Source organism: Notolabrus celidotus, chromosome 22 (assembly GCF_009762535.1).
Source record: "Notolabrus celidotus isolate fNotCel1 chromosome 22, fNotCel1.pri, whole genome shotgun sequence".
NCBI lineage: Eukaryota > Metazoa > Chordata > Actinopteri > Labriformes > Labridae > Notolabrus > Notolabrus celidotus.
In genome coordinates this window covers 26,913,114-26,931,933 of record NC_048293.1, presented here as the reverse complement: position 1 = coordinate 26,931,933, position 18,820 = coordinate 26,913,114, and the positions used below count along the sequence as shown (strand labels likewise).

At 42.5% G+C, this 18,820-nt stretch overlaps 1 protein-coding gene across 1 annotated transcript in view; it reads right to left on the bottom strand.

Moving 5' to 3' along the window:
- galnt16 (UDP-N-acetyl-alpha-D-galactosamine:polypeptide N-acetylgalactosaminyltransferase 16) overlaps nt 1-18,820 on the bottom strand; it is a 69,821-nt gene that overhangs the window by 26,995 nt on the left and 24,006 nt on the right. The window contains exon 5 of the mRNA XM_034674342.1: nt 7,411-7,476. Within this exon, the coding sequence (XP_034530233.1) occupies nt 7,411-7,476 (66 nt within the window). The remainder of the gene's footprint in view (nt 1-7,410; nt 7,477-18,820) is intronic.

The following is an 18,820-nucleotide window of genomic DNA, read 5'->3' as shown; positions in this document are numbered from 1 at the left end:
CCCAGGTATCATCTTGTTGCTGCAGGTAGAAGTGAGGGAGTTAGCTGCAGAGGTGAGGACAGTTTATCCACATGGCTGCTCCTCTGAGTCTCTGTTCCTCCTCTGCAGGAGATACAGTACTAGTTCACACCCTGGTCACCTCCTGCCTAGACTATTGCACCTCCCTTCTTTTTGGTTTACCAGACAAATCCATCTGTAAACTTCAACTGGTTCAAAATCCCGCCTCTGGAACTCTCTCACCCCAGGAAGTACAAAATTCCACTTCTCCCACCACCTTTAAATCCCGCCTCAAAACTCACCTTCTCCACCAAGCCTATCCGTTTTAATCTGTCTCTATGGGACTGGAATGACTTCACTTTCATTTTTCTAGTATTGCATTATTATTCTGTTGTATTTATGTATTTATTTACTGTTGGTATGCTGTAAGGTGACCTTGAGTGTCCAGAAAAGCGCCTATAAATAAAATGTATTAGACATCTGGGGTTCCAGGTAAACTGGAGGAGGTTTTGGTTACTGCTTTGTAAGTCATGATTAGAGTTTCGCATCAGATACAAAACTCTAATCATGACTTACAAAGCAGTCACCAAAACCGCTCCAGTTTACCTGGAACCTCTCATCCAGGTCTACTGCCCTTCTCGCCCGCTACACTCAGCCTCTGAAAAGCGCCTAGTGCTTCCAGCACACAAGGCCTCAAAATCACTAGCTGGACTCTTCTCTTCTGTTGCCCCTAAATGGTGGAATGAATTGGCCAACTCCATTCGATCTGCAGAGTCCCTCTCAACTTTCAAAAGACAGCTAAAGACCCAGCTCTTTAGGAAGCACTATGCACTTAGCTAAACTGTTCTCCACTGTTGTCCCCAGTGGCAGATCATGTCTTCCAGCTACAGTTACCATAGCTATGCAGATGACACACACATTTACATCACCATATCACCAGGGGATTATAGTCCCATACAAACACTGAGTAAATGCATTGAACAAATCAATGACTGGACGAGCCAGAACTTTCTTCAGTTAAACAAAGAAAAAACATAAATGATTGTTTTTGGAGGAAGAAAGGTTAAAGGTTACTGCTCAGCTCCAATTTGCAATGATGAAATGTTCAAACCAAGCCAGAAACCTTGGTGTAGTCTTAGACTCAGACCTTAATTTCAGCAGCCACATTAAGACAATTACAAAGTCAGCCTATTATCACCTTAAGAATATATCAAGGATTAAAGGACTCATGTCTCAGCAGGATGCAGAAAAACTCCTCCATGCATTTATCTTTAGCAGACTAGACTACTGTAACGGGGTCTTTACAGGACTCCCAAAAAGTCCATCAGACGGCTGCAGCTCATACAGAATGCTGCTGCTCGAGTCCTAACAAGGACCAACAAAGTAGACCACATCACTCCAGTTCTTAGATCTCTACACTGGCTTCCTGTCTGTCAGAGAATAGACTTTAAAATCCTGCTGATGGTTTATAAAGACCTGAATGGTTTAGGCTGATCTGCTACTACTTTATGAACCACCTGGACCTCTGAGGTCATCAGGTACTGGTCTGCTTTCAGTTCCTAGAGTCAGAAGGAAACATGGTGAAGCAGCGTTTAGTCATTATGCTCCACATATCTGGAACACACTCCCTGAAAGCTGCAGGTCGGCTCCAACTCTCACCTCTTTTAAATCAAAGACTAAGACTTTCTTATTTGCCACTGCCTTCCTATCTTAGATTATTTTAACTCACTTTAAATTAAAATTTTAATGTAATTTTTAATATATTTCTAATTTTCCTTTTCTTTTCTGTTTTATTATATTAGTCATTTTAATTGTGTTCTTTTATGCCTGTCTGAATGTCTCCAATGCTTTTAATGTTTTAATGTAAAGCACATTGAGTTGCCCTCGTGTATGAAATGCACTATACAAATAAAGCTGCCTTGCCTTGCCTTACAGTTGACTCTCACTGTCCTGCTCTACTCTGGGACTCTGTGTTCAGGTCTGGAGTGACCCAGCACTTGGTACTTTGGTCATTATTGTGGTGATGTTAATTGTTGATGATGATAATGGAAGGTCTTAAATGGTTTGATTGCTTCATTGTAGATGTTCCTTATTTACTTTGTGCCTTTACACTGCTTGGCAGTACCTGCACCCAAATTGACTTGAAGCACTTTGTAACTCTTACTGATCTTGTTTCCTCTTGTCTAGATCTTTGCTTCTGTTGTTCTTGTTCTCATATGTACGTTGCTTTGGATAAAAGAGTCTGCTAAATGACATTGTAACATTGTAACATTGTAACATCTCCTAAACTCTCTTTCTCTGACTCACAGCATGTTCAGCGTTAAACTTTCTTTCTGTCTTTTTGACTTCTCTGCTCTCAGATTGACTTTAAGCTGCTTTAAAACATCCTCGAGGTTTGAAATGGAAGTGTTTCTTTGTTGCATCAGTTACCTTCCTGCAAGAATCAAAAGACAAACAGCCCAGTGAGCCTCCAAATGCATCGTACATCTCCAGCTTCTTAATCAGCCTCACTGCTCCGTCTAAAAATTCAAGGACCTCTCTCTCTCTCTGCTCATTAAACACATTCCTCTCCTCGTGTTTCTGTGATATTTACATTTGACTTTGAGGTGGAAGAGCTTCTTGAAAACAAGCAGCCTCTTTGAAATGAAACCTGATAATTGGATTAGTCTGAAGTCGAGACCGCGCTGTGTCTCGATTTTTACCCCGAAACCACACGGAGACGGTTTGTGAGAAAACAGGCTGTTAATTTAGAGCCGCGAGTCGAGTCTATTTTAAACGAAGGCCAAGTTAAGAGCAGAGACGCTGACGGCCGTGAGGAGGAGGACGGGTAATTTAAGGTGTCTCTCTTCATTAAAAATACGTCTCCATCGCAGTGATTAGCTCTAACTCTGAGAGGTAACTGTTAGTTAAACACATACGTTCACTCTAAGGTAAAGATTTGAGTTTGTCTGCTTTTCTTTGCAGCCTTGAGATGATTTTTTTGTGCAGGTCATGTTTTAATTAACAGGATCAATTTCTCCTTGGAACGTCTCGCAGCATCAGCGCGGTGAAAACAATGCATTCATTCCTGCTCTGCAGAAACCCGACCCCTCGGGACGGAGTGGTTACCGTCGACATGTTTTTAAATCAAATTCCTCAGAGAATGCAGTTTGTGAGGAGGCTGATCAGAGAGCCTTTAACAACAAGTCCATACACAACGCGAGGCTGCAGAGGCAGAATGTAAAAGAAACTGGCACCGGGAGGCTTGGCTCAGGCAGCGCTGTGTTTATACACACAGAGAAATAAATTACCAGCAGAACAGAAGAAGAGAAGAAGAGAAGAACACACACCATCCCGCTGAAACATTTGTGTCTTTGCAGAGCTGAGGGGCTGAGCAACTTTTAATCTTTGTTATTAAGAAGAAATCACACGAGGAGAGCAAAACCAACAACGTGTTTGTTCCAGAGTCTCCTGATACTTCTCCTCCTCCTTCATGTGGTTCCTACTTCACACAGAAAGCTTGTTATTTTAAACTTCAGACAAAGCTCAAGAAGACATTTTATTTAAACTACAGCGTGCAAATAATTTCAGATCTTTGTGTGCTGTAGTTTAAAGAGCATGTTCCTCAAACAAGAGAAAAGCATGCATTCATGCACTCATCTTCTACCGTTTAGACTACTGCAACTCCCTCCTCCCCGGTATCACCATGAAATCCCTCTCTCGCCTCCACCTGGTCCAGCAGCTTCTAACTGGTTTTAACATACGACACCACATCACTCCTGTCCTCGCTTCTCTCCACTGGCTTCCTCTGCGTTTTATAATAGATTTTAAGATTTTACTGACCACCTTTAAAGCTCGTCCCAAACTACATTGCAGAAATGCTGACAAATTAGGGGCCATCTCGCGGCCTCAGATCCTCAGGTGGGCATTTTTGGTCGTTCCAAAGTCTAGGCTGAAATCCAAAGGGGATCAATCCCCTCGACTTTGGAACGACCTCCCTCAAGGCACGCACAGTCAGTGACATCTTTAAAGGTGACATATCACGCTTTTTTCATCAACATATATTGGTCTAAGAGGTCCCCAAAACATGTCTTTAAAGTTTATGCTCAAAAAAACACTTTGAAATCAGATTTTGGTCTGCCTGAAAAGCCCTCTTCTTCAGTCCTCCTCAGAACACTGTTTTCTCTCTGACCACGCCCCCTCAGGAAGTGGATGTGCCTCGGCTGTCCAGCACGTTGATCTAATGTTTACATGTTGGCTGAATATACACGGCTGCTCAGAGATCACGTTACTTCAACCCTCTGAATCTGATCCAGAATCTGATCCTGATGGAGAGGCGCCTGCAGCAGGACCTTTCTGAACCATTGGTCACAGATTTAGTGTTTCTTGTTGTTTTATTTGTCAGCATGTCGACGTGTGTCTTGGTACACAGCTACCAACATGTAGCTATGTAGCTATGCTAACTAGCGCTAGCACTTATCCATGATAAATACAAATCATCCACTAGATCTTCAAATCTGCAGACGTGGGGAGTAAAACCGACCTTTGTGTTTATTAAGACAGCCTACAACTAGCATGCCTCCCTCCTAAGCTCCTTGTTAGCACACATGTGTGCAGGGAATGAAAAACGGAGGAGGGGTTGAGTTGTATTTTATACAGTCTATGGGCTGAACAAGCTCTGAGCTCTGACTCCGTGACAGACCGGATGGCGTTGTGACGTATGAAAAACACTGAAAACTGAAACGGCTGGTTTCAGCACACATTTACAGAAAGGTGTAGAAATCAGAACAGGGGCAGAATGGATTCTCTTCATTTTCAGGGGGTTTGTAGACAGGGACACAGATTTCAGGGAGAGAACCATTAAAAAGTACATGTTGCATGATATGTCACCTTTAAAGTTATCATCATTATTATCATTGTGAGTCTGAGACTCTCTCATCTGCAGAGATTCTAAATTCCTTCTCCTTTTGTAAGGGCAGGGTTCTTCACATTTGACTGCATGATGATCTAAAGCTCCAGTAAGGAGTTTAAGCAACAAATAAAACAGCCTGAATTTAGAGTAGATGCTCCTTTATGAAGAAAACACCACATTCCACAATGCTACCAAAGACTGATATAAAAGATTTGAAAATTAAATAAATCAACAGTGTCTGAGAAAAAATGAAAAGACAATATTCATATAATTTAAATAAGTAGTAATACTCGTTATTAAAACACCAGACTACTCTGTGGAAACTCTACATATCTGAATCTGTGGATAACACAGGTCAGATCTGATCCATCAGGCGGGGGAACAGCAGCATCCTGCCTCCTCGTGCCTCTCGCTCGTCCATTCATTATTCATGCTCCGGCGCTCAGAGACCTCCGGCTGCAGCTTTTCGACGTATTAAAACGGGAGAAGTCGATGACGCCTGAAGGTGTGACTCCATTAAGAGCTGCCCGACATAAATCAGATGTTCGAATCAATCCTGAATGTGACGCCGAGCAGCTTCCTCTTCATGTGAAGTCGATTTGTTTACATGTTTGTCCTGCTGCCTCTGCAGCGCTGTAAATTTATGCTAACACAAACACTGACTTCACACGGCCCGGTGTGTTTGAGACTATTTTTAAGTAAACTTGAGCTCGTTTTAGCTCTGAGGACGGCCGGGGTTTATCAGCCTGGATCCAATATGTTTGTGTTTTGTCAGCATGTGGTTGGTAAGCCCAAACAAAGTCTTCAGTCTGCAGCGAGAGCAACAACACAGGCAGCATCCCCAGTAAGCAGGAGGATTACTGCAGACAGCCAAACAAAACGCTCTGTGGTTACTGAACTTTTTATTGGTAGGTCGAGGATCTGAGATGACTCAGAGGTTACTTCATTCAGGAACCTTTTTACACTTTGTGTTTACTTCTAATGTATACGGTGCCTTCAAATGGGGTTGTGTTTACCATGTTTACAAGAACAGTCTGGTATAAAAGCCATAATCTAATGCTGCTCACAACCTTTGACGAAGAAACTTTCAAGTAACACTTTCTAAATCTTCAGTTTGTTTGCTTGTGTTTTCATAAAAACCTGATGGTGCCATGGAGGACATTTATCTTTGGACAGTTCAGTGACACTGAGTTGTTTCAGAGATTTTTCTGAAGGTTAATATCTTGATGACATCATCCATACATTTCTGGACTCCTGCTTTAATGCATTAAAGTTGATACTTCAGCTTTTGCATTCTTAGTTTTGTGGGAAAAAGTCAAGTTTGGACTGAAGGACTGATATGCATTCCCTGAAAAAACTAAGTCCCAAGGTGAGACAGAGGTTGGAGTCCTCAGGTAGGTTTAACCCCCCCCCTAATCATCGCTGAGGTCTGTCATCCTTAGGACTGAAACGCACACAATCACTTTGATTTTAAATTGCACTATAGTAAAGTTTTTGCACTGTTTTAAACTGTATTTTATTATTTTTATCAGCTTACTTCTTATCTTTTTCTAGCTTTCCTATGTGTATCTGTTGTTGTCATTGCTAGGTTCTGAGAGAGAAACGTAATATCAAATCCTCAGTATGTCTGGTGCATACTGAAGTTTATTTGACAATAAAAAAGACTTTGACTTTGCCTTTTTTGAGCCTTTTTGTCTGCTTTTTATTTCATTTACAGTAAAATCCAGAATATAAGTCCCAATGAAGTCTGTTTTTGGGACGTTGCAGAGAGAAAAATGTTTGAACGGTCTTCCTGCGTCAAACTTTATGTTCTGCAATGAGCTGGTTCTATGCAGAAGTGTAGCCAATTGCTTTCACCATCCTGCCAGCTACCTGTACAGTAGTTGTGTTCAGTCTGCGGTAGCACAGATAGCTGTGAGATAAGGACACCAGTTTGCAGAGACCGGTCACTCGTCTCAAACTGAGGAGTCCTTTCAATCAAACAGCTCTCCACAGGGCTTATCTACTTCATCCTTCACTGCTGTTTACTTTAAATGCATGATTATGACCTCATGAGGAGAAAAGTGTGAAACCTAGGAGAGTTAGCTCTACGACTGCTCTCTACTGATTTGAATGCAGTTCAGTGATCTTCTTAGACTTTCAGATTCTGTTTATTTTTAACAGTTTTCACATTTTATTTGACTGAAAGTTGATTTTTTGCTGCAGCTCTGTTTAAATTACACTTCTTTTCAGTATCTGTGCTGAAAATGCACAAATTCATACACAATTTCTGTTCTAGTTCACCTTTTATGTCTTACTTGAATTAATTAACTGAAGGATTCATTCATTTTTTAATGCTTTTGAATGTTGTTCTAATGAATTTTATTGCATCATGTTCAGAAGGTCGCCTCTGATCCAAAGGTCTTCCTAATAAATGATGTGTTCCTCTTATGCCCTCCACTGTCTGTCTCCACATGCAATAACTGTAAGCTCAATCTGTTTGATTTAAAATGATGTCTCCCCCCTCGTCTCCGCACACTCACCCTCTCTCCTGCCGTTCCTCAGGCAGCGCACTTTGGGGATCTGAGCGAGCAGCTGGCAGTCCTCAGCTGCAGGAGAGAAGAGCAGAGGAGAGAGGGATGTTAACACACACTGAGAAAAACATCTCATTTCTCCTCATGTTCTCGTCTCACACTCCGCCACTCACACACCCACAGACACACCACGCTGCCACATGGAATTATCACGCATACACAAACAGAAACACGGTCGCACAAGGAGATATTTACACACGTAAACACCCTGAGGGAGGCCGGCTTACACCGCCGTACGACATGACCTAAACACGTACAAACAGCATCCAGCGGTGCTCCATCACAATCAGACACAATCAGACATGTAAACACAGAGAAGACAAACAAAAGAGAATTTGTTTCACTGCACAATGAGATTCAAAACGCTGTTTTCCATAAACAAATCCAGCGAGCAGATATTCCCACAGTCCACTCCCTTTCTCTACATGAGCTCTGTGTGACACAGACATCTGTTGATGCTCTGAGAGGAAATCAAAGAGCTGTCTTAAAACAGATTTTTATTTAAAGTGATGTTTCATGATGTTTATTCGTCCTTTTCTTAATCTTTTACTGATTTTTGGGGGATTTTTTTGCAGCAATTTATTATTTTTCTTATAAAACTTCATATTTTCAGTCTGTGAATCCCTCAAAGCTGCATGTTCTCTCTGAAGTAGATGCACAGACATCATCAGGGTTCTCACTCTTTTCCAGAGATCATTTGCCAGGACATTTTCAGTGATGATCAAGCTGGTATGACAGTCGAAATTGAGTTCCTAATTTAGTTCCTAAATAGTCTAATATGTTCCTCTCAGTGGAAGTCTACATTGAAAGACGTGCAGTCTATGGCTATCCATGAAATCATCTCTTACATGCTTAAAAATGATGGCAAATTAATTATAGAATAATGCAATCACAGCTGTACAGCCCTTCACTTTATTAGTGCAACCAAGTAACAATGATGGCCAACTCTCATCTCAGCTTTCTCTTTTCTCAAAAAATATTAAATGAGCTAAGTAAAAAACACAAGAGCCAGCAAAGGACTCTGGAAGCTGCCTTACTGAAATAAATAAATATTAATAATCAGAGGATCAGTGCATACATTGACCTAAATAGAACTGAATGACACAAATGGCCACAAATGTTGAATGGGGATGTGTTTTTTTAACCTTGTCAGGTCGCACGCAGTCATGTTGGAATAATTTTCCAGGACATTTGACTTTTTCTCCCATTTTCCAGGACTGGAAAACTGGTCAACTGCTTTCCAGGTTTTCCAGGACGCGTTGGAACCCTGATCATAACATCCAACCTTCAAACTCAGGTGCTCTCTCACACTCCCACACCTAAGAGGATTAGCATTAGCATTAGCAGCAGACAGTGAGTGTGATCTCGCTCAAGGTTTGTGCGAGGTCAGGCAGACCCCGGCCCTCCGTCCACCCCGGGTCCGCGGTGCCGTCTAATGCCGACAGAGACGAGCATGACACGCTGTAATCCTCTGTGATTACATTTGTGTTGTTTACAAACCTGCCTGTTTGCTTTTAAGCTGCTGTTTTTACTGGGGACATGTGTGTGTGTGTGACAGTGAGAGCAGGAGTGTATCAGTGCTTTAACGGTGCTCATAAGGAGAGGACAGCTGGTGTGTGTGTGTGTGTGTGTGAAGAAGAGGAGGGGGGATTTAACCATTCAGAGAGGAAGAGCAGAAAGTCACAGATCACTCCCACTGAGCAGATGCTCTTTACTTTTAACCACATTGGTGGTTTGAGTGCGTGTGTGTGTGTGTGTGTGTGTGTGTGAGAGAGAGTGTGTGTGTGTGTGTGTGTGAGAGAGAGTGTGTGTGTGTGTGTGTGTGTTTGATGCATTACATAATTAAGTGCAGCTTAACAGAGTGAGCTGCTGCATATATATTTTGAATTTGAAACACTTCCATGCAGGAAAAACGACGACATGAAGCACATTTGACTTGAAAATGTACAGATTGAAGGTATGTGTGAGTTGGAGCTGCTTTCCCATGATGCATTGCAAAAGGGGAATATAAGAGCTTCCCTAATTAACAAACTCAAGTCATCAAAATAAAGGTTATAGAACTATTTAACCATCATCATTCCATCAGGTTAAGTGACTTAACGCCGTGCAGACTGTTACCTGGAGTCTATCCCCGTCTCCACACAATCAGAGTCACATGCTGCCGTCTGGACTCAGAGCAAAGATCACCGTCCTTGACTAAGAGCGGTGTCCTTATGATTAAGGCAACTCTAAATAGGATTAAGCTCAGGCAGGTCTAACCCTCCTCGCTCCCGCTGACCGACAACCCACCCCCGGCCTCTCCTCCTCCCCCACCGCCTCCACCAGCCGTCTGTCTGCCAGATCAGATCAACTGACCGACGAGCTCACACTCTCACTGCCTCACCTCACCTCACCACCTGTTAAACTCAGGGGGACAAACATTTAGACCCTTCACAGTTTGGTTCAGGACAATAAAAACACACCATGTATCAAATATCATGAACCTGACTCATGAAGTTTAATTATTGTATTGCTGGACCCAAATATCAATATCTTAATTTCAAATAAAATGCAGCTCTGGACAGTTTGAGTCCTGGTTGTGGCTCTCATGATATTAACTCTTTACTTTACCACTCAGAGACATTTTCTATCCTTCATTTTATCAGGTGTTGTTTTTATATTAAATATGAGTGTCTTTATATTATCAATGATTACAGAATCACTGGATCCTGATATCAAAGATGTTATAGTTTATGTTGGCAATGGACACATACAGTAGTTACAATACAATGCACTAAGACACAATACGATGCATAAGTCACTATACACTACATTACGCTACGATTCAATATGATACAATAAAACACGATAAGATACATTACGATACGATTCAATATGATACAATAAAACACGATAAGATACATTACGATACGATTCAATAAGACACGATACGATAAGGTCGTACGTGAGAAACGATATATGATATGATAAAACATATGATACGATACATTACGATACATTACGATACATTACGATACATTAAGATACATTAAGATACATTACGATACGATACATTACGATACATTAAGATACATTACGATACATTAAGATACGATACATTACAATGCATTACGGTACATTACGATACATTACGATAGGATACATTACGATAGGATACATTACGATACGCTACGAAACATTACGATACGATACATTACGATACATTACGCTACGATACATTACGATACATTACGATACATTACGATACGATACATTACGGTACATTACGGTACATTACGATACATTACGATAGGATACATTACAATAGGATACATTACGATACGCTACGAAACATTACGATACGATACATTACGATACATTACGCTACGATACATTACGATACGATACATTACGATACGATACATTACGATACGCTACATTACGATACATTACGATACATTACGATACATTACGATACATTACGATACGATACATTACGATAGGATACATTACGATACGCTACGATACATTACGCTACGATACATTACGATAGGATACATTACGATACGCTACATTACGATACGATACATTACGATAGGATACATTACGATACGCTACGATACATTACGATAGGATACATTACGATAGGATACATTACGATACATTACGATACGCTACGATACATTACGATAGGATACATTACGATACGCTACATCACAATACGATACATTACGATAGGATACATTACGATAGGATACATTATGTGGTGGGTTGAAGATCAAAAAAGCCTTGGAATTACTCGTGTACGTTCACTTGAAGAGGAAAAAACTCCCACAGGACTCCGAAGTAAAACTGATAAAACAAATTCCTTTAATCCACAGTTTTGTTAACCAATCTTACTGGATGTTCAAAGTCAAGTTTTCCTAAACAAAATATTGTAATACTACGGTAAAGAAACCATGTGGCTCAGTCCTTGATTGATCCTCAACTGTCTGCCCCAGTCTCACCCTACGGACACACGCAAGAGCGCTCTCTCTCTTAAAGGGACAGTAACATACTCACTGCTGACAACAGTACCATTCTGCCTTTTAACTTTACAAAATATCCACATGAATTAAATGAAATTACTTTTAGCTGACTCAAACATATTTTATCACTTAACTTATACAATAAAATCACAAATATGAAGATTTACTGTAAACCCAAAATTGTTAATTATTTATTTTACCTTTAATATGCCTAAACGTAACTTGGCCCTTACATACCGGCCCCTAATTGTGCCCTAAACTATACACAATTACCACACAAATTGAACATATTGGGCCAAAGATATAGTCTGTCCAAGGAAGAGTCTTCTATGACAGTCTTTGAGGTTGAGGGATACGACCTCACTCAGCTTCCTGTAGAAGACATATCTTCGTGATGGGCCTGTCCAAAGTGTTGGTTTTGGTTTTAACCCGTACCTGTCGAACCAGTCCAGACTTGTCTGGGATTGTCTGGATTACCTTTCCTGTAACCCAGGAGTTGCGTGGTGCTGAATCGTCGACTATCAACACAATGTCTCCAGTGGTAAAGTTGCGAGATGGATGGCACCATTTTTGACGTTCTTGCAGCTGCGGTAGATATTCTCTGGTCCACCGCTTCCAGAACATGTCCGCCATATACTGGATCTGTTTCCACCTCCTTCTTGCATAGATGTCGTGTTTGTCGAACACTCCAGGGGGTAAAGACGGCTTGGTCTTCAGAAGCAAAAGGTGATTGGGCGTAAGAGCCTCCAGATCATTTGGGTCACTGGAAGCCTTTGTTATGGGCCGACTGTTGATAATGGCCTCTGCTTCACATAGAAGAGTGTGTAGGCCCTCTTCATCCAATGTCTGTTGCTTCAGGGTGACACTCAAAATCTTCCTTACAGACTTGATTAACCTCTCCCATACACCTCCGTGGTGGGAGCCAGTGGGAGGATTGAACATCCACTGGATGCCACTCTGATGTAGTGTGTTCTCGATCTTGGAGACATTCCATTCTTCAATGGCTTTCTTTAGCTCACGCTGGCCTCCAACAAAATTGGTCCCGTTGTCAGAGCGGAGAACTTTAACCTGGCCTCTTCTGGCCATGAAGCGACGAAGAGCGTTTAGAAAAGAGTCTGTGTCCAGTGAGGACGCTACCTCTAAATGAACTGCTCGAACTGTCATACATGTAAAGATAACGCCGTACCTTTTCACTTTACTTCGCCCACGTTTTACTTCGAATGGGCCGAAGTAGTCCACTCCAGTGTTGGTAAATGGAGGGTCGTCTGGCAGGACTCTGTCTCGAGGTAAGTCAGCCATCAGTTGTTGTCCTGCAGCTCCATGTGAGCGTCGACAGACAAGACACTTGGATAGGATTGTCCTTATGGCTGAGTTCGCGCCAGGAATCCAATACTTGGTCCGCAACTTGAAAAGCACATGATTTCGACCGCTGTGACCCAAATTCTCATGGATGTCTTTGAGGATCAGCTTTGTGACATGAAGATCCTTATCAAGGATTGCCGGCCGTTTTGACTCCTCCGGTAAAGCTGCCCTGTTGAGTCTTCCACCAACCCTGAGAATGCCATCTTGTTGGACAGGGTTTAGCTTGAAAAGCTTACTGCTCCTCTTTATGCCTTCACCCCGTTGAAGTGCAGAGATCTCTTTGGAAAACGTTTTGCCTTGGCAAAATCGAACGATTTCCCTCTCCGCTTCTGTGAGGTTCTCCACTGTGAGTGTATTGGAGTCAGCTCCAAATAGGTCTGCCTTGAAACTCCTCATCTCCTTAACGACTTCGAGGGGAGATTTTGTAACACTCAGCTCCTTTCTCTTTCGACACTGGCTCAACAGACTGCTCTTGAATTTAAGCATCCAAGCGACTGCCTTCTTAAGACGAATCCAGGACGAAAAGTATTGCATGAATTCCATCGTTGCATCTCTTGGATCATCTGTTACAGTAGCACAAACCACAGAGCTCTTTACCTCTGGGTCCTCCATGGTTAGGTCTCCAGGAACTAGATTTTCTGGCCAGTCTTCCATGGGCTTGGTAAGAAAGTCCGGCCCCTGTAACCAAGCGTGGCTTTGAATGAACTTCTCTGCTTTGAGCCCCCTGGATGCGTAATCAGCAGGGTTCTGTGAAGTATTAACATACCTCCATTGGTGTGGCTCAGAGATCTTCAGGATGGTATCCACACGGTTAGCGACAAAAGTGCGGAATCTGCTTGTTTTGTTACAAATGTACTTCAGCACAGTTGTGCTGTCAGACCAGAAAACTGATTCTTGTAGTTGTAATTGCAGTTCAGATTTCAATACCTTGTCCATGCGGGCAGCCATAGTTGCTGCGGTAAGCTCCATTCGTGGGATAGTAATGGGCTTCAGCGGAGCCACTCTGGCTTTCCCCATGACAAACGCACAGTGGACCTTGTTGCTGCTGTTTTTCTGTAGCAAATAGCTAACTGTCCCGTAACCATCTTCACTAGCATCTGCGAAGTGGTGGAGTTGATGGAATACTGTCTCACCAAAGCCTGCAGGCTTGAAACACCTTGGGACACTAAAGTCTTTTAACTGGTGGAGTTGAGCTTTCCATGTAGACCACTCACGACTGAGGTCATCAGGAATTAGGACGTCCCAGCCTAGCTTCCTTCTGCAAAGCTCTTGCAGGATTCTCTTTGCTGGGAGCAAAACTGGTGCCAGGATACCTAACGGGTCATACACAGAGCTCACAATGGATAAGATGTTCCTCCTAGTGGGGGCTTTGTCTGACATTATTATCTTGAACCTGAAGCTGTCAGATTGGATACACCAGTGAACTCCCAAAGCTCTCTCTGTAGGAAGCACATCTTGAGTCAGATCAAGGTCTTTAACTTCTGTTGCTTTCTCCTCTTCTGGGATGACAGACAGCATGGCTCTGCTGTTACTGATCCATTTGGTAAGTCTGAATCCTCCCTTTTCGCATACAGCTCGCATGGTGTGGTACAGCCGCACAGCTTCTTCTTCTGACTGAACTGATTTAAGACAGTCGTCCACATAGAAGTTGTTGAGCACGGTGTCAACTGCTTGGCTGTTGGACTGATCTCTGTTGTCTTCCGCACATTTGCGTAGGGCAAAGCTGGCACAGCTCGGAGACGAGGTTGCACCAAACAAGTGAACCACCATCTTATACTCCACTGTCTCCTGACTTATGTCACCTGATGTCCACCAGAGAAACCGGAAAAGGTCAGAGTCTTCGTCGGGCACCTTAACCTGGTGGAACATGGCTTCCACATCAGCCATGACCGCCACTTCCTCTTGCCTGAACCTGGTGATGACACCGAGGAGGGTGCTGGTCAGATTTGGTCCCTGTAACAACTGATCATTCAGAGAAGTGCCTTTGTATGATGCTCCGCAGTCAAATACCACTCTGAGCTTGTGCTTCTTGGGGTGATGAACCCCATGGTGTGGCAGGTACCAAACTTTACCATCTTCCCGGCTGAGGTCTTTGTCAGATACCTTTACAGCATACCCCTTTTCAATCATGCAGTTCATGAAGGCTGTGTACTCCAAATGGAATGTAGGATTCTTTAGAAACTTCCTCCTTAAGTTCAGAGTTCGTTGCTCAGCTGCTGCACGGTTGTTGGGCATCTTCACATCCTTGTTCCTTAGTGGTAGTGCAATGCTGTAATGTCCATCCACAAGTCTAGCTGACTGTGAGGCCATGTCAAGGAACTGAAGATCTTCCCTTGACATTTCCAGCTTCTCATCTTGCTCACACTCAGGGAAGTCACATTTGAATTGTTGACTCCAAAGTGTGTCTAGTCTGCTGACTGATATACGATTTGCAGCAACCTGTATCAGCCCGCTTGTTGAACTATTGGAAGTTTCTTTCCGAAGAGGTCCATTGACAGTCCAGCCTAGCCTTGTTCTTACAGCATAAGGACCGTCATTTACGCTGGCGATAACCTGCCATGGTTCCATAGCTTTGGGCGCGTTAGTCCCAATAAGGAGTCCTATACCTGCATCTATCCTTGGAATTAACACCTGCTGAAGGTGGGACCACTTGTCAACGTCCTCTTGTAAAGGAATGTTGTCTGTAGATGCAGGAATGGTTTTCTGACTGTACGAATCTGGAAGCCCCAGAAAGTCGTTGCAGTCCAATCTGCTTACTTCGAGGCCAGACACAATGTGACTGCTGACAACCCTTTTCTCTCCCATGGTCTTCAGTAGAATGTGCGTTTTTCTGCCTGTGAGACTAAGTTCTTTCATTAGCTCCTCAGTGCAGAAGCAAGCAGTACTCCCAGGGTCAAGAAAAGCATAAGTTTGTGTCACCCTTTGGCCCTTCTTGGTCTTGACTTGAACTGGAACTATTGCTAAGATGCTCTCTACGTTCTCAGTATCACCAATGGTTGCATCCATTCCCACAAACCCACTCACAATGGATGACAGTTTTTCTTCATTTTCACCTGGTTCCACTTCGTGCCTTACCTCCTTGTTTGAAGAACTGGGTTTCCCCTTCATGTGCAACACCGTAGGGTGTGACTGTGTGCACACTTGGCAGCTCAATTTCTGCTTACATGAGCTACTCATGTGACCCTTTTGTAGGCAACTGAAACACAAACCTTTAGCTCTTAAGAAGTCAATCTTCTCCCTATGAAGAGACTTCTTCATCCTCTTGCACTGTTCCATAGCGTGTTCAACACCATTGCAGAAGAGACATGGTTTTGAAAATGCACACCTTTGGTTGCCACTGACTTTATCTTCTGGCTTAGGCTTTACAGTCTCTTCCTTGTTACTGGTGATAATTGCTGCTGTGGTGAAGCCTCTCTTGCTACCACTTCTCTTGTGCAACCTTTCATCCACTTGAGCTCTAAGTTGGCTCTTTGAGGTAGAGTCCTTTATGTCACCAAACAGTGGGTGCAAGGCTTCCTTGGCCTGCTTGTTCACAAAATCCACAAGGTCATTAAACTTAGCTCTGCGAATTTCCCTGTCCTGTATTCCACAGACTTGGCTCCTCCACCTTTCTCTCAATTTGTACGGGAGTTTGGTGATGATAGCACGCAAATTGGCTGTACTGTCTAGCTCCTCCATGTACTCAACATCAGTCATAGCATTACGACATCCAGTGAGATAGAGGCCAAATGAGTGGAGAGCCTCTCCATCATCAGACTTGATGGTTGGCCAGTTCAAAGCCCTGTCTATGTAAGCCACTGAAATCTTGTAGGTATTCCCAAAATGTTCTTTCAGAAGTCTTTTGGCTTCATAATATCCACGTTCGGGATCCATATGAAGACAGCTCCTTATCAGCTCCCTCGGCTGTCCACTGGTGTACTGCTCCATATAGTACAATCTGTCCTTACTGCTCTCTGTCTTGTCCTCTACTCCATGTTCAAAGGCTCTTATGAACAGTTTATATTCTAGGGGGTCTCCTTTGAATACAGGAATGGTCTGAGGAGGCAGGGTTGCCAATCTCTGCTGCTTGGATAGCACTTCAGCAACATTTAATAGAGCCTCTGGCTGCTGATGAGTGGTCAAAGTGGGTGAACTTTGGACATTTTGTGGAACATCATTGTTTCGTGCTGCTTGTCTGTCTGTGGTGAGTAAGACACTTCTTTGACTTGGAGCTAGCGGATCACAAGCTTTGTTTGAAGCTAAATAGGAGTTCATTCCATCATGACTTGATGCTCTGCTTGAGAGTCCTTCAAACTCAGTCAGAATCTTAATCTTAGCATCATTTGCTGCTAAAGCAGTTTGTATCTCAAGTTCCTCTTTTTCTCTTTTGAGTTTAGCTTCTTTTTCCTCCAACATTTGTTTCTGTTTTAATGCAGATGCTTGGACTAACAACGTAGCACGCTCCAATTCTGCCTTAAGACGAGTAGATGATGCAGTAGATGATGCACGAGAGGAATGTGCCGAAGGTGCCTTTGAACTACGCTTTGAAGATACTTTAGATGCATTGGAAACACTGTCTGATGGCTGCACCTCTTCATTGCATTTAGCTGCTTCCACAAGACGTAGATTAGCCTCATTTATCCAAGCCTTCACACTCTCTGCAAATTTCCTGAAAACATCAGCCTTAGGTTCAAACCAGTTAGCTTGGTCTCTGTTCATTTCTTCTTCAGAAATTTGTTGTAACAGTCCCTTTACCTTGGTGTTCCATTCACAGAACTCTCCAAACAGCTCGTTGAAATCCACAATAAGCTTGGTCGAAATTACTGTTACATTATCATCTTCACTGTCCATTAATTTGCTTATCTGGTTCATTTTTCCCGTTAGCTTAGCTAGCTTGGCCTTCCGTGCGCTAATAGTATGCCTCACCTTTTCCTCCATAGCTTTAGCTGTGACTTTCACTGTCCTAGTGTCTACAACTGTAGCTGTTTCGTCCTTTTCCTGCTCCATGTTTGTGATGAGCAACCTAGATTTAGTTGAAGCGTTTCAGACACTGTTGCTTATTGTCCACTGATTGGCTTGACAGAATATCCAAAAAACAGCGTTGCTAACCAGCTCACTAATGCGTAGAGTGACGTTGCGTATGTCAGAGTTACAATTTCCATTTTACTCACGACCACCGTAACTTGAATCAGTCGAAATCCCTTCCTTTGTGCTTCAAATCCATCCATAAATGTCCATTCTTCCAGGTAGAGCAGGTTTCTTTACGAATGTGGTGGGTTGAAGATCAAAAAAGCCTTGGAATTACTCGTGTACGTTCACTTGAAGAGGAAAAAACTCCCACAGGACTCCGAAGTAAAACTGATAAAACAAATTCCTTTAATCCACAGTTTTGTTAACCAATCTTACTGGATGTTCAAAGTCAAGTTTTCCTAAACAAAATATTGTAATACTACGGTAAAGAAACCATGTGGCTCAGTCCTTGATTGATCCTCAACTGTCTGCCCCAGTCTCACCCTACGGACACACGCAAGAGCGCTCTCTCTCTTAAAGGGACAGTAACATACTCACTGCTGACAACAGTACCATTCTGCCTTTTAACTTTACAAAATATCCACATGAATTAAATGAAATTACTTTTAGCTGACTCAAACATATTTTATCACTTAACTTATACAATAAAATCACAAATATGAAGATTTACTGTAAACCCAAAATTGTTAATTATTTATTTTACCTTTAATATGCCTAAACGTAACTTGGCCCTTACACATTACAATAGGATACATTACGATAGGATACATTACGATACGCTACATTACGATACGATACATTACGATGCGATACATTACGATACGCTACGATACATTACGATAGGATACATTACGATACGCTACATTACAATACGATACATTACGATAGGATACATTACGATAGGATACATTACGATAGGATACATTACGATACGCTACATTACGATATGATACATTACGATAGGATACATTACGATACGC